Genomic DNA, 12,852 nt, shown 5'->3' with positions numbered 1-12,852 from the left:
GTCTCTCGTGGTTGTTGGCCTCAAACAGCTCCTCCCTTGTGACAACCAGATCGTAGACGATCGTCTGTTCGTTCTTTGATACCGGGGCATCCAGACGTCCAGCCACAGCCATTCCCACACGTTGTGTTGCTCCGTGGCGACTGACACACTTGCCTCGTCCTGGTACAACTCCCACGGACAGTCGCTGCTGGCTACAGAGAGTGAATCGGTGCACTGGTGTAGGCGTCCCCCCCCCTCTCCGCATGTCAGTTGCTGGTACTCGAAGGATGCTTGAACTGGCACTCTTTGCCATTGGACGTGTCTGTGTCATGGGTCCATATCGAGGGAGGACTTGCCAACCATCCACCCCGAATGATGCCATACATACCGCATCGATGTCGAGAAGCGACGAGCTACGCAAGCAGCTGAACTCGATATCATACCGCCTCTGTTTCAGGGCCTTGAACAGCCGCTCCTCTGTTTGTAACTTGTCTTCGAATGCGGCGTTTCGCTCTCGACGGGCAGCTTCGTGTGCTTGCAGGACACGCCGCTCGAAGCTGTGGAATTCGGACCAGAGCGCCGACATGCGTTCGTAGTAGTTTCTGGAGCCCATCTATCAGCCTGGGTTCAACGCAGACGAGAGTGTGCTATCGAGCGACGCCGGGAGGTTGAGGTCGATCGAGCAGGCAGCTGCAATTGTGAAATCGAGCGAGGCCGCGCGGGATTCGGGGAACAATGGCAGCCGATTCAGTACTGGACGAGCTCGTCCTTGCCGCCACTTTGCAGGGGCCGGCGAACATTGGCGGGAGCGGCTGGATTGGTGTGCCGGGGAGGCGGCGGGTATGGTGGGGAGCTGATGTGAATATGGAGGTGGAGTCGATGTAACAACCAAAGTGGAGTTGATGCCGTTGCGGCATTGGCATTCTACTCTCCGCAATGTCATCGCTGGAGGATCACACCGAGCAATCATATCATCAACATTACATTACATCACATCAACATTACATTACATCGCATCAACATCGCCATCAATATCAACACCAACATCGCACCATCACTCCATTACCCACCCGACACGGCCTCGTCCGCGCCCTGGGCAACAATCCTCTTGCTCTCTCTGCCGCAGCCCTTCCTCAAAAGCGCCGCTCCCTGCCCCCGCGCCTTTCCCACTTGTCTTCCATCTCAAGCGATCCCCGCCATCGCCCGCCTCACCCCCCCCCCGCTTGCCATTGTCCTCGTCCGTTCAACGATCATGACTGTCCTCCAAGACTCACTGGCCGCCCGCTGGGATGCTCACAAGCTGGTCATCAAGAAGAATTCGGCCATTTCTCTGCAGGAGCTGTTTGTCGCCAAGGACGCTCAGATCCTCTACGTCGCTTCCGGTACCGGCGTTCCCGCTGGCTCTGATCTGCTTCCGTTCTTCAAGAAGCTGGCGGCGCAGAGCATTGCCATCCGCGAGGAGCAGGTACCTGCCACACTGCCCGGGTGGCCGATCGTGCCTCATGCAAACCATTGCCCGCAGCCTGGCTTTGCCAATCGTGTGCAGGAGGCGCTGCCGGAGAGAGGGGGTCTTCGTGGAACTGCTGCTGATCAGTCTCGGCTCTGCCGTTGGCCCTCCAGGTGATCTCGACCACCATCGCATCGAACCAGATTGTCGAGGAGAGCATCTTGACCGTCGTCCACGAGGAGCCCATCGACTGGCTCCTGCCCAATGTCAAGCCCACCAACCGCAGAATCGTTGTTCCGACGGTGAGCCATTTGCACTGTCAGCGCCGAGTCCTGCTCCGTCGTTGGGGTCGTCTTTCCGGCTTTTGCCCATGTCGCTTTTGGTTGCATCATGCCCTGATGCAATCCACGGCAGCTCTATCAAACACTGTAGTCAAACGCTGCCCGTATATGTGCCCCTCGTATTTTGTCCTCCGTGGTTGCTGTCGGTGCCAGCACAAGCACACCTCCTGACACTGCACTTGCGTCCTTGCATCCGCCTCTCTGTCGAACTCCTCGCAGGTAACCATCGCTGGCTTCAACTCCGAGGGCCTTATCGAGTCCAAGCGAGTCTACTGGGACCAGGCATCGGTCCTGCGCCAGATCAGCATCCTGCCGGACTCGCTCTTCTGCCGTGCCAATTCTTCCGAGACCAAGCTCCCGATCCTCGGTGTCCAGATCCAGGACCGTGTGCTTGAGGCCCAGAAGTACGCCTCGACCGCTGCCACCGATGTCTCTGCCACTCTCCCGATCGCCCCTGCTCGCGAGGCTGCCGCTGTCGATGTCGTCGCTGAGGGGCTGGCTCGTGTGGCCAGACCCAGCCAGGCTTCGACGATCTTCTCGTCGGATCCTGCCCCGGCTGTGCGCACCTCGATCTCCATCGACCCTCGCCGCTTCCAGTCTCAAGTCACCTTTGGCGGCCCAGAGGCTCCCGAGAGCTTGCCGACCGTCCCTGCCACCACAAACTCCAAGCTGCAGGATCCGTCATTCAACCTTCCCCGTGCCCGCCCCTCTTCCCGCGTGCTGGGTGTTCCTGGAGGACCCACCTCGGGCATCTTTTCCCCCGACTCCGAGGCTGCCCCGGCCCACCCGGTCGGTCGTCGTGATCCCAACGCCTTATCTCTTGATGCCGCTCCGGCTGTGGCTCCCCGTGTGAATCGCTCGCGCTACACCGGACGCACCAACCAGTCGCAGTTTACCTTTGGAGACGACTCTACCCCTGTTGCTGCCGAGCCCGCCCACCAACCTGCTCATGGCAACTTCCGCGACCGTAACGCCCAGACGTCGCAGGCCAACACTCGTCCTTCCAGTCGGTAGGTATCGTGCTTCTCACGGAGCCGTGCGCTTGTCTGTCGTCTCAGGCCATACTTGGTGCTTCCAGCCCGTGAAGTGCTGCTCACCCGATCGAACTAGCCCCACTGACTTGCTCTTTCATATGCTGTCCACAGGATTATGGCTGCTCCCGGCGGCGCAAGCAGCATCCACTTTGGCTAAAGTGATGCGTCTTGACTGCCGAAGGCTCGCTGTCACAGCCAGTGGATGGCAATACATCGTCTGAGTGTGTCCCGAAACGACACACGCTGTATTGATGGCCGTTGGTTCTCGTTTTCTGAACCTTCAATACACACACGTTATCCCCACCCCACTGACGGCGATGATATGAACGGATCCACGACCTGTCCAAGTCGGCCACTGCCGGTGCGCTCCAATGAACCATCGTGGTGGCTCCCGTGCCTGTAGCTGGAGTTGCCTTTCCCACAATGAAACTGGACACTCTGGTTTGAGACAGGGGTTTCGCTTGTTTCTGGTCACGAATACACACTCGCACATCGCCCACCATGACCAGAGATCCCGGCCCGGAACACACGGCAAACGGCTCGCTCGAGTCGACTATCCTGACGCCGATAAGCCAGATGTTGTACGGAGCTGTCCAGACGGCTCGAATGTCTATTGTGTCTTGGGACTGTGCTCCCCGTATCAACATCAGGCGGTGCGAAACAACGCAAATGGGCGCTGTTCCTTTCTTGCTGAATAACCTGTATCAATTTCGTCGAAACAAAGACTCTACCGACGCCGGGTTTGTGTGAATCCAACGGCGCCACTGGCAATACACGACGTTTCATGCAGCAACAAGAGCGTCTTCTTGTCTCGTCTAATTGCCTTGGCACCCGTTCGAGCATCTACTGGATGCTGCAGTTGCTGTTGGACGAGTCCTTCTGCGAATGGGCGCTGATGACCCGGCTCAGGCCCTCAAACGAGTTACGCCGCTCCCCTGGGAGAGAAATGACAGAGTCGCGTTAGTTGTCCATGTCTTCCAGTACCGTGCACGGCCTATTCGACCGGGCCGATGAACATCACTAGCGGGCTCGACTCGATCGAACGAGGTGGCTCGCTGGAACCTACAGGCAGTCAACTGGGATTTCACGTCTGCTCCAGATCGAAGGAACAGCTCGTCGGGTGGGATCAAGGCGCCCAGGGCCCGCTTCATGTTCTTGGTAAGGTATGTTTGTCCGATCTGTGAACAAGCAGACGCAGTCAAAATCAAAGCAGCATCTCACGACACTGTCCCTCAACAAGTCGCTCCCTCGGCCTGTTGGCGGGCACAGCCAGACATGCGGCGGAGCGTGTGTAGATGATACCTGGTAGCTTGCGTTCATCCATCCAAAGCCCTCGCGGACAACGTATTTGAAGTCTGATCCGACGTTGCCGTACTCGACATTGACCTTGTGGGTCATCGTGACAACGTCAAACTTCTCCGGCACGACGCCGTTAAAGTCGACAAAGCTCTTGGTGATCGTATACAGCCAGCGGTAGGCGATTCTCCTGGCCTCGGGCATGAAGCCATACTTTCGGAGACCAACCCAGGCCATGATTTGGTGGGGAGCCCAACCAAAGGGAAAGTCCCACTGACGATTGGGTCGGGTGAGCCCTATTTTGCCACGCGACTCCTCCGTACCGGACACGAGCCCACCGACGGCCTCAAAGATCTCGAGGGCCACGGGGACCATCGCCTTGGCCTGGTGCTGGGACGCCACGCCGGACCACAGCGCCCAGAAAGTGGTGCAGCTCTCGTAGGTGGTCTGCTGCTGGTCTTTGCAGTCCCAGTCAAAGTACATCTTCTTGCTCGAGTTCCACAGATACTTGTTGATCTGGTGCTGGGTGCGTTTGGCCATCTGTGCAAAGAGCTGCGCCGACACCGTGACTTCCACAAACTCTGATCCACGGACGGCCTTGAAGGTCGGCATCGGATGGCGCTGGAGTCCTTCGAGGTACGAGTGGGCGGTCGACTTGCGTTTGTCGTCGGGATGCTCCTCGCGCGCATGCTTGTCGTCAAGTTCTTTGTCATAGACCATCAGGCCCTTGGCCCAGCGGGTATTCCATCCACTGCCCTCATCGCCTCCGAGCATCTCTTCGACGCCGTCGGTCTTGAGAAGCATGATCCAGACCTTGAGGCCGTTGAGGTAGGCGTCCTCAGGACCACGTCGGATGCGGAAGGTAATGCTGTGCAATTGCAAAGACTGGTTACTTGGCAGTAAGCGGACGGGAGCAGAGGGCCCTTGCTTGCCGACCAACCCGACACCCGGCTCCATTGCCACAGCTGCTCCGTCCTCACTTGCCTACCTTCCGCCAAAGTGGGTCTCGATAATTTCGGCAAGATCGACTTCGTACTTGTAAATCAAGCTGTTGAGGTCCACCGTGGCAAGACTGGCGCACTTGCCCTCAAAGCGATACGTGGTATCGTGGCCACTCTCTCGGACTGGCAGGTGGCATCCACTTTCACAATCAGTTACCAGCACGGCGAGCCAGCATAGACTTATCCCGCTCTATGTCGATCAGGACATGGATCCCGGAAAGCACGGCCAATGCACTCATTCGCCCCCACACCCACACCCACTTATCCGCGCGTCGTCCATATATATACATACCGGCTCTGTCGTGGATGAAGTACTCGTCGAGAACAGGATCCTTGACTTGTCCCGAGTTGTACATCTTCTTGAAGGCATCAAGATCCTCCCCACCGTACTTTTCCATGAAGGGCTTGAGCACGTGGTCAAAGTGCGAGCTCTCGGTCTCGGGCGGCATGCCAATGCCCTCTGGGTAGTATCGCACCAGCCCCGTCTCCTCGTCCAGGCGGGGCGGGGCCATCCAAACGCTGAATAGCTCCTTGATGGCGGCACGCACACCGTTGCCCAGCCACTCCTTCAGTCGAAGAGCATCCCACTCGGGCTTGACTCTGAGCGACTGGTAAACCGTCAGAATCATGTCGGTCAGGAACGGCGGCTGTGATCGCGTCAGATAATAGGAGCGGTTGGCGTTCAGGATCTTGCCATAGTGCTCGATCTCGTAGCAAAAGTTCTCGACCATGCCACGGGCCAGCTCCGTGCGCCCGTCGACCAAGAGACCAAGAGCCTCAAAGTAGCTGTCCCATCCGTACATCTCGTTGAAGCGGCCGCCGGGCACGACAAAGGGGGTCCCGCGGATCGTGGCGGTCTTGGTCCGAGGATCGAAGGTCTGGCGCAAGGCCAGGGAAAGGATGCCCGGGTGGTTGTTCAGGGTCTTGACATACTCGGGGGTGATGATCTCAGGCAGACGAACAACGTCGAGCTGGAGATGGGGCCTGTCCTTGGAGACCTTGGTGTAGTAATACAGCGCAAGATCGTCGTGATAGGGCACAAAGATTCGGTTTCTTCTGTCCCTGCTGCGGTTCTTTGGGTCGGCGCAGATTGTTTCGAGTCCTGTGCACATCGCGCGAAGGAGTAAGTGAGCAAGGCGGCGGATACAAGGAGCAGCATCAATGACGGATGCTGATCGGCCAAGATTGAAAGCCGCTGCCGCAATGGCGCCTGCAACTCACCGTCGGCATCGATTCTTCGCGTAAGGCCGTCCCAGAAGTGGTACTTGATCAGGCGAGTGAGGCGATCGACAGGGTTCTCGCTCAGGCGGTCTTCGTCAATAATGACGAACTTGCGCCCGTAGTCGGCCGCGATAGCCAGCTCCTGGAGCAGGTTCGACAGCATGTACGTGCCGCGAATCTCGTACTTTTTGAAACCGCCCGAGTTGGCGGTTCCGACAGGGAAGGTCTTTGGGCCCGAATCGTGGATGGTGATCTGATAGTCTCGATCGGTGTCTTCCTGCTCCAAGAGAAGCCCTGGTGGTAGTTCCTGTGTTAGATAGCGCACTGTGTGCAGCGCAGCGCAACCCGCCACCGACAGCCCCATCGCCAAGCTGATCTCCACTACCGCAATGCGAACAAGTCATATCGACACAGATCGACCACGCACGCAAGCAACAGCGCCATGGCAAACGGCCCTTACTCTGTGTCTCCTCGACATCCAGAAGGAACTTGCGCGGCTTGCCAGGGGCCTTGTCGTCAAAGGAGCCTCGCCGTCTCCTCATGCACAGATCGGGGTATTCCGACGAAGAGGACTTGGCTCCAGCCACCAGCGCAAAGGACTTTTGGGAAACAAGCCGAGAAGAGCAGGGCGTTATGACAGACTCGAGGGACTCGCGGCCTCGGCAGGTTGGATGCCGAAGCAAGTCTACGCCGCCGATGTGCGAGATCGCTGTCTCCCAGACCGGCTCGCTTGGACTCGGCTCGACTCAGCTCAATGTGGATGCACAAACCGAGCGATCCTCGCAGCTGGAGCGCAAGCAGCCTTACCATCGAGTGGCTCCGACGCAGGGTCCTTCTGTAGAGACCGTGGGCCATCGCATGGTCCTCGTCGGTATACTCGAGCTCGAGCTCTTTGAGGATGTTGGAGGGCTTGGGCCTTTGTCTGAAGAGCTCGCGGGCGTTTGGGGGCTTGGGCTGGATAGTGACCGTTGTCTGGGTCTCGGAGTACGTCGACAAGTGCGCCGGACGGACGACGACGGGGGAGGCGATTGCGTCTGGATCCATAGTGAAAGTGGGAATACCGGTGCTGGGACACACTCGATCAAGGACTGTTGGCGACAGAGATGTGAGGCCAACGGATTAAACCGAGGTGATCAAGCCGGCCAACTCATTCTCCTCGGTGGCATACTCACAGGAAAGGGCCGGGCTGCTGCGTCGAGCTGGCGAAGGCTGCTGGAGGAGCCGGCAGCAACGGGGTTTTTAGCCTTCGCTGGGGCCCCGACCAGCCAGGTTGGCACCCGGGCGAACCGCTTGTCTGCGGGTACACTCTCGCCTGGCCATGCCTGATAGCGAGGCGCTGGTGAACACAGTTATTGGGCTGGGCATTGGCCAAAAGAAGTGCGGCGGCCAGAAACGTGCAGCCAAGCACCAAGGAGCACCCTGGCGATAGCCACCGGCGCGTGGTGGGATTGCTGGTGCTGCAGCCGATGGTGCTGGCCTGGGACATCGACAAGAGCCCGGATATGCTGCGTGGGGCGAGCAACGGAGGCAGCGGCGACGAAGTGACACTGGCGAGGACATGAGACTGGCGATGCATCCACGATCGAGGCGGTGATTGATCCGCTGAAGGGCTGCACCGTCCGGCGGCTGGGATCCAGAGGAAAGAGGGACCACCGTCGGTGCGGGGGAACAGCCATGATTTCGATTGCGCTTCGTCCTTTGCTCTTCCAGATAGAGTGATTGGCTGGCGGACGACCTGCCAGCGACCACAGCCGGTTGTCGACAACAAGACCGTCGTTGGCAGCGCCGATCATGACCGTCGATCTGAGCGGGGGCTGGCCCTGGCCAGTCGGCAGTTGGCTCGGATGCCATCGAGCTCGTGCATTCTGTGATCGGCAAGGCTTCCAGATCATGAATGACGTCGCTGGAGACCAGCCAGAATCAAACTCGAGTCCGGAACGTGCTTCCTGCAGCCGACCTATGCTGGGGGAGGGAAGGCTATGCCGCTCTCAAATATCGCCGAGCGACGGCGGATGCTTTGGCCTGCCCGTTCTCTCTCTGACTTTTCGCACGCCGGCGGGACCATCTGGAGCAAGTCTGCCAAGATGAACACGCGAAAGCAGCCTCGCAACATCGCGGCTGCGACCGCCTTTGGAGCGGTGCTGATGTGGTTCCTCGTGCCAGGTTGGGTCTCTGATTGTACCGGGTGCGGGCAGCAGAGGCATTCTTGGCAGTGCGGATGGTGCGGTTCATCGCCCGTGTATTAACTCGTTCTACGGCCTCCGAACGACATAGGCGCCATGTCCCAAACTCAACCTGTAATCCAAGGAGTCGGGGCGACATTCCCAGCGTCGCTCTACACTACCCTTGCCGCCGTCTACTCGGCTTACGATGTCAACTGGGACTATGCATACACTGGTACCAGTTCTGGTGCTGGCCGGACCTCTCTTGCAGCGGGCGCCCCGAACCTGACCTGGGCCGGATCCGATGTCGTTCCGTCCAACACCACCTATGTCGGACCGGGCAACACCGCTGGCCAGTTCATACCTGTTCCATCGGTCATCAGGCAAGTGTCGTGGGCCATGATGCCTCTGCGGCCAGAGCATCCGGTCGCCCTTCGTCGTGATCGCATATCCTGACCCATCCGCTCCGTATCCTCCATTCCCACAGCGGCATTGCCATCGTCTACCATCTCAACATCACCAATCTCACACTGACCCGACAGAACGTTGCCGACATCTTCACTGGCAAGATCGCCTTCTGGAACGACCCCAGACTCGCCCAGAACAACCCAGCACTCTTGACCATCAGCGCCCCGATCCAGACGATTGTGCGGAGCGGCTTGTCTGGAACAACGTCCAACTTCCAGTACGCACTGAACTCATTCGACCCCACTCTGCGACTTCCATCTCCACAAGTGTACCCGATTGCCTCCTGGGGCATCGCCAACCCGCCGTTCTACGCCGCATCGAACACCATACTCTCGGACGCCATCCAGGTTGCTCCGTACACGATCGGATATGTCGACTATGCCGATGGCTACAATACACTGGCATCGCTCGCACCGGGCCAGAGTCTGTATTCTATTGCCAGCATCATCAACCGAAACGGTGACACCGTGGCGCCTTCGATTGCGAGTCTGAATGTAAGCACCTGGTGCATTTGTTCCAGAAGACGGGCTATAGCGATCATACAGGGATATGGAGCAATGGCGATCGTACCTCCTGCGTCGACTGAAGCCCAGCCTCGTCCGATGTGCATTTGACACTCGCATCTCTGCACAGGTGGCCATTTCAACCCCAAGCACCGCCAACATCTCGGCCGTCTCTCATTTCACAAACAACATCAGCAGCATCCTCCAGGCAACTTACATCGATTCGGCTACGCCAGGCGCCTATCCGCTGATGGCCCCGACGTACATGTTCCTTCGGCAAGACTCCCAGCTCTACAACATCACCGAGCCACAGATGCGAGCCACATTGCGTTTCCTGTTTTGGATGGGCTTTGGCGGCACCGAGGCGGTAAGGGTCCAGTCTGATGGCACTCCCCATGTGCAACTGCTGCTGGAATTGTGCGCTGGCTCGCCAATTTTGTGGCTCGATTTCTGGGGCAGTTGCTCCCATGCTGATCGCGACAAGTCAATCATGTTGCCCTGTCATCACAATCCCTTTGCCTGCTGATCTGGCTGCCCCTCCAACTTCCCTATCACTGCTTTCTTGTGCGCACTTTGATGCTTCTCGATGCCTGCACGGCCCAGGTCCACACTCTGTTGGCATGTCCTATCGTTGGCTGATCGCTTTACTGAACCAACTCTCTCCCACGCGGCGATCGCCCCTCCGATATCCACATTCTGCTCTCGGCTCCAACAGCAACCCTCCACAAGATCAACGTCATCGCCCTCCACCAGCACATATTTCTCTCAGAACAACTTTGTTCACTTTGGCGACGCCCGCATCCGCCAGTTTGCATTTGATGCCCTCAAACTCGTCACACACAATGGAAAGGCTCTCTACGATCCTGCGTCGCCCTGTAATCCGTATTTTGATGCCAACGGGACCTACATCAGCGCCAATTCGTGCAAGAACGGATATTGCATCGTCGACGGACCCTTCCAGGACTCGTTCGTGACCCAGTGCGTCTGCGACGTCGGGTACTACAACAACCAAAGACTGGATTGCTCTGAGCCAGCCTCGCCGTTTATGCTCCTGCTTGCTGGGGTCAACAACAACAACATTGTTATCTTGGTTCTGCTTGTCGTCACTGGAGTCATCAATCTCGGCATCTTTGCCCTGCTGGTGCTGTGGAGAAACAAGGCCAACATCAAGGCCATCTCGCCCAACTGCTGCTACATCATCATGGTTGGATCAAGTGAGTGCTCGGATGCAAGTCTGGTCTGGAGAGTCCTTTAGGAGTCGGTGCGCCGTGAACAGCTGCCATCGATTCTGATGCAGGTTGTGGAAGTTTCGTGGATTTGTCTGTAGACGAGACTCGAGCTGCGCGACGACTGACTTTGCATGTGCTCTTCAGTTATCGGCCAGCTCGGCGCCCTCTTCTATTCGGCTCAACCAAGCAGCGTTGTGTGCTCCAGCCGGGTGTTCTTCCCGGTCGTGGCATTCTCCTCCGTATTCAGGTGAGATTGGTTTTCAGCTTGCCAGCAACGGCACTTGGCACGATGTGGAGATCATCTGCTATCGGCACTATTCAACTGTATCGGCACTATTCAACTGCATCGGCACTGCTTCTCTGGAGCGATGGTGTTCAACTGTATCGACGCTGTTCATTGCATCGATTTACTACAGCGAGTTGATCCATTGTGTCTGCTGGATGAGGACACCCGTACTGAATCTCAGCTGCGCTCGCACTCATACCACATTCAATCTCTCAACCAGCATGCTGCTGATGAAGTCCTTGCGCATATACATGATCTTCGGCAACAAGCGCATGCGTGTCTTCAAGACCCCAGACTGGAAACTCATCCTCGGCACAGCGATTATCGTGGCCATCGAGATCATCATATGCATTGCCTTGGGTTGCGAGTGAGAATTCCACGGCTCAGATCATAGGCACATCCTATTCCTTGGTGTGTTCGGCCACTTCGGGCTCCACCGTTGCACCCGAGATCCTGCTCTACGTCATTAACGGGCTCGTCATGATCGGGTGCGTTGCTTTTGCGTTCCTGACCCGAGAGGCCCATCAGCGCTTCCAAGAGTCCAAGGTCATCGGCATCTGCATCTACATGGTCTTCATGACGCTCCTGCTGTGTTTGCCGATCATCTATGTTCTGTCTGGCAGTGTCGACTCTCAAGCTCTGTTCGTGGTCGGCCGAGTGATGCTTGGATGCCTCATCGTGGTGATTTCGTCCCTGGTTCCGATCATCCTCTTTGGGGTGAGACTCGTCCAAACCTTCCGCAACGAACGAAGCGAGGCTTCCAGGTCTTCTCCGAGCTCAGTACCAACCGACAACAATCGTTCTGCAATTACAAGCCAGGGCATGGCGGCAGCCAACGTCCTCGCCTATGCATACGACTGCAGTCTGCAGGGGCTCAAGTTTGGCGGTGCCTGGGTGTCTTCGAACGTGCTGGTGTTCACGACCTTGGACCTGATCGAGTTTCGAGAGGCCGATGCGGACGGAACCATCCAGGCGAGCTTCCGCTTCTCGTCGTGTGAGTGCGAGCCTTGTCAACTGGCAGAGAACTCGGACTCGGAGAAGGCCCTGGCTCGCAGCGTCCGGCTCCGACGCAACAAGATGGTGTACACACTCGAGTTTGGCTCCAAAGAAACGGCCCAGATGTTCTTTGGCAACTTTGCCGACGTCAAGGTCAAGCGCAACAGTGTTTCTAAGCCGGGGCTGGGCGGCCTGGGCGGGTTGGGTGGACTGGGCGGAATGGGTGGACTGGGCGGAATGGGTGGATCGGTCAAACGGGACACCACCGTCTTTGCGATGCTCGACAAGCTGTCGGCCATCGATCAATCTCAAAACAGTGTTATCAAACCCGGTCTGTATATTTCAGAGATCGACCGAACAACGTCATCGTGAAAGATTCACTCGGAAACAACCTGGGGGGAAAGGGTGCAGTACAGCCTCATGGCTCGTTCACTGACAGACGGAGTATCTGGCTGCTCGTCAGAATACGACACCGAGAAATCACGCCATACATGGATATGTCTGATGTCTATTGCATATCAGTAAGCCGCTCCCCAAACCAACAACAGGCAGTGGTAGTTGATGTGAATAAACACAGTCACCCGGTCTGTGCTCAAAAGACTGCTTCTCAAGATGGGCTTTGCCAACGACGGCTGATGGCAATCGCAGCGATGCGATATCTCAATGGGACCCCATTGGACCAACAAGCCGTCGTCTCCCTCGGATATGAACTATGGGTGATACTGATTAGGGGATAGGTGAGGATACGACATCAAATGCAAGAACAAAAAAGCAACAATAAACAAAGACAAAACGGGATGATCAAACAGAATCCAAACAAAAAAACAAGCAATATTTTTATCAATACCTCGAAGACAAGACACGAAAATACGCACATACACATGGGCCA

General features: G+C 57.2%; 3 protein-coding genes across 3 annotated transcripts; 2 read left to right on the top strand and 1 right to left on the bottom strand.

Annotated features, from left to right (window-relative positions):
* The first annotated feature begins 1,159 nt into the window (after positions 1–1,159).
* BJ171DRAFT_52057 (uncharacterized protein) lies at positions 1,160–3,115 on the top strand. The gene is made up of 4 exons (XM_053112451.1): positions 1,160–1,444; positions 1,600–1,728; positions 1,987–2,777; positions 2,913–3,115. Exons 1-4 carry the CDS (start codon positions 1,232–1,234, stop codon positions 2,956–2,958), a joined length of 1,179 nt encoding a protein of 392 aa, XP_052967862.1. The 5' UTR covers positions 1,160–1,231; the 3' UTR covers positions 2,959–3,115.
* A 529-nt stretch (positions 3,116–3,644) lies between these two features.
* On the bottom strand, positions 3,645–6,861 carry BJ171DRAFT_558347 (trehalase-domain-containing protein; the record flags this gene model as incomplete). The annotated part of the gene is made up of 8 exons (XM_053113149.1): positions 3,645–3,736; positions 3,868–3,979; positions 4,104–4,694; positions 5,045–5,048; positions 5,086–5,221; positions 5,391–6,200; positions 6,320–6,613; positions 6,780–6,861. The coding sequence occupies 8 exons, from the start codon at positions 6,859–6,861 to the stop codon at positions 3,645–3,647; spliced, it is 2,121 nt and encodes a 706-aa protein (XP_052967861.1).
* A 1,542-nt stretch (positions 6,862–8,403) lies between these two features.
* On the top strand, positions 8,404–12,638 carry BJ171DRAFT_613755 (uncharacterized protein; the record flags this gene model as incomplete). Its single annotated transcript, XM_053115305.1, has 8 exons — positions 8,404–8,482; positions 8,594–8,873; positions 8,969–9,443; positions 9,583–9,819; positions 10,222–10,666; positions 10,826–10,928; positions 11,188–11,327; positions 11,362–12,638. The coding sequence occupies 8 exons, from the start codon at positions 8,404–8,406 to the stop codon at positions 12,333–12,335; spliced, it is 2,733 nt and encodes a 910-aa protein (XP_052967860.1). The 3' UTR covers positions 12,336–12,638.
* Positions 12,639–12,852: the final 214 nt, after the last annotated feature.

This window comes from Polychytrium aggregatum (assembly GCF_025602895.1).
Source record: "Polychytrium aggregatum strain JEL109 chromosome Unknown BJ171scaffold_13, whole genome shotgun sequence".
Taxonomy (NCBI): Eukaryota; Fungi; Chytridiomycota; class Chytridiomycetes; order Polychytriales; genus Polychytrium; species Polychytrium aggregatum.
This window is presented reverse-complemented; position numbering and strand designations above follow the sequence as displayed.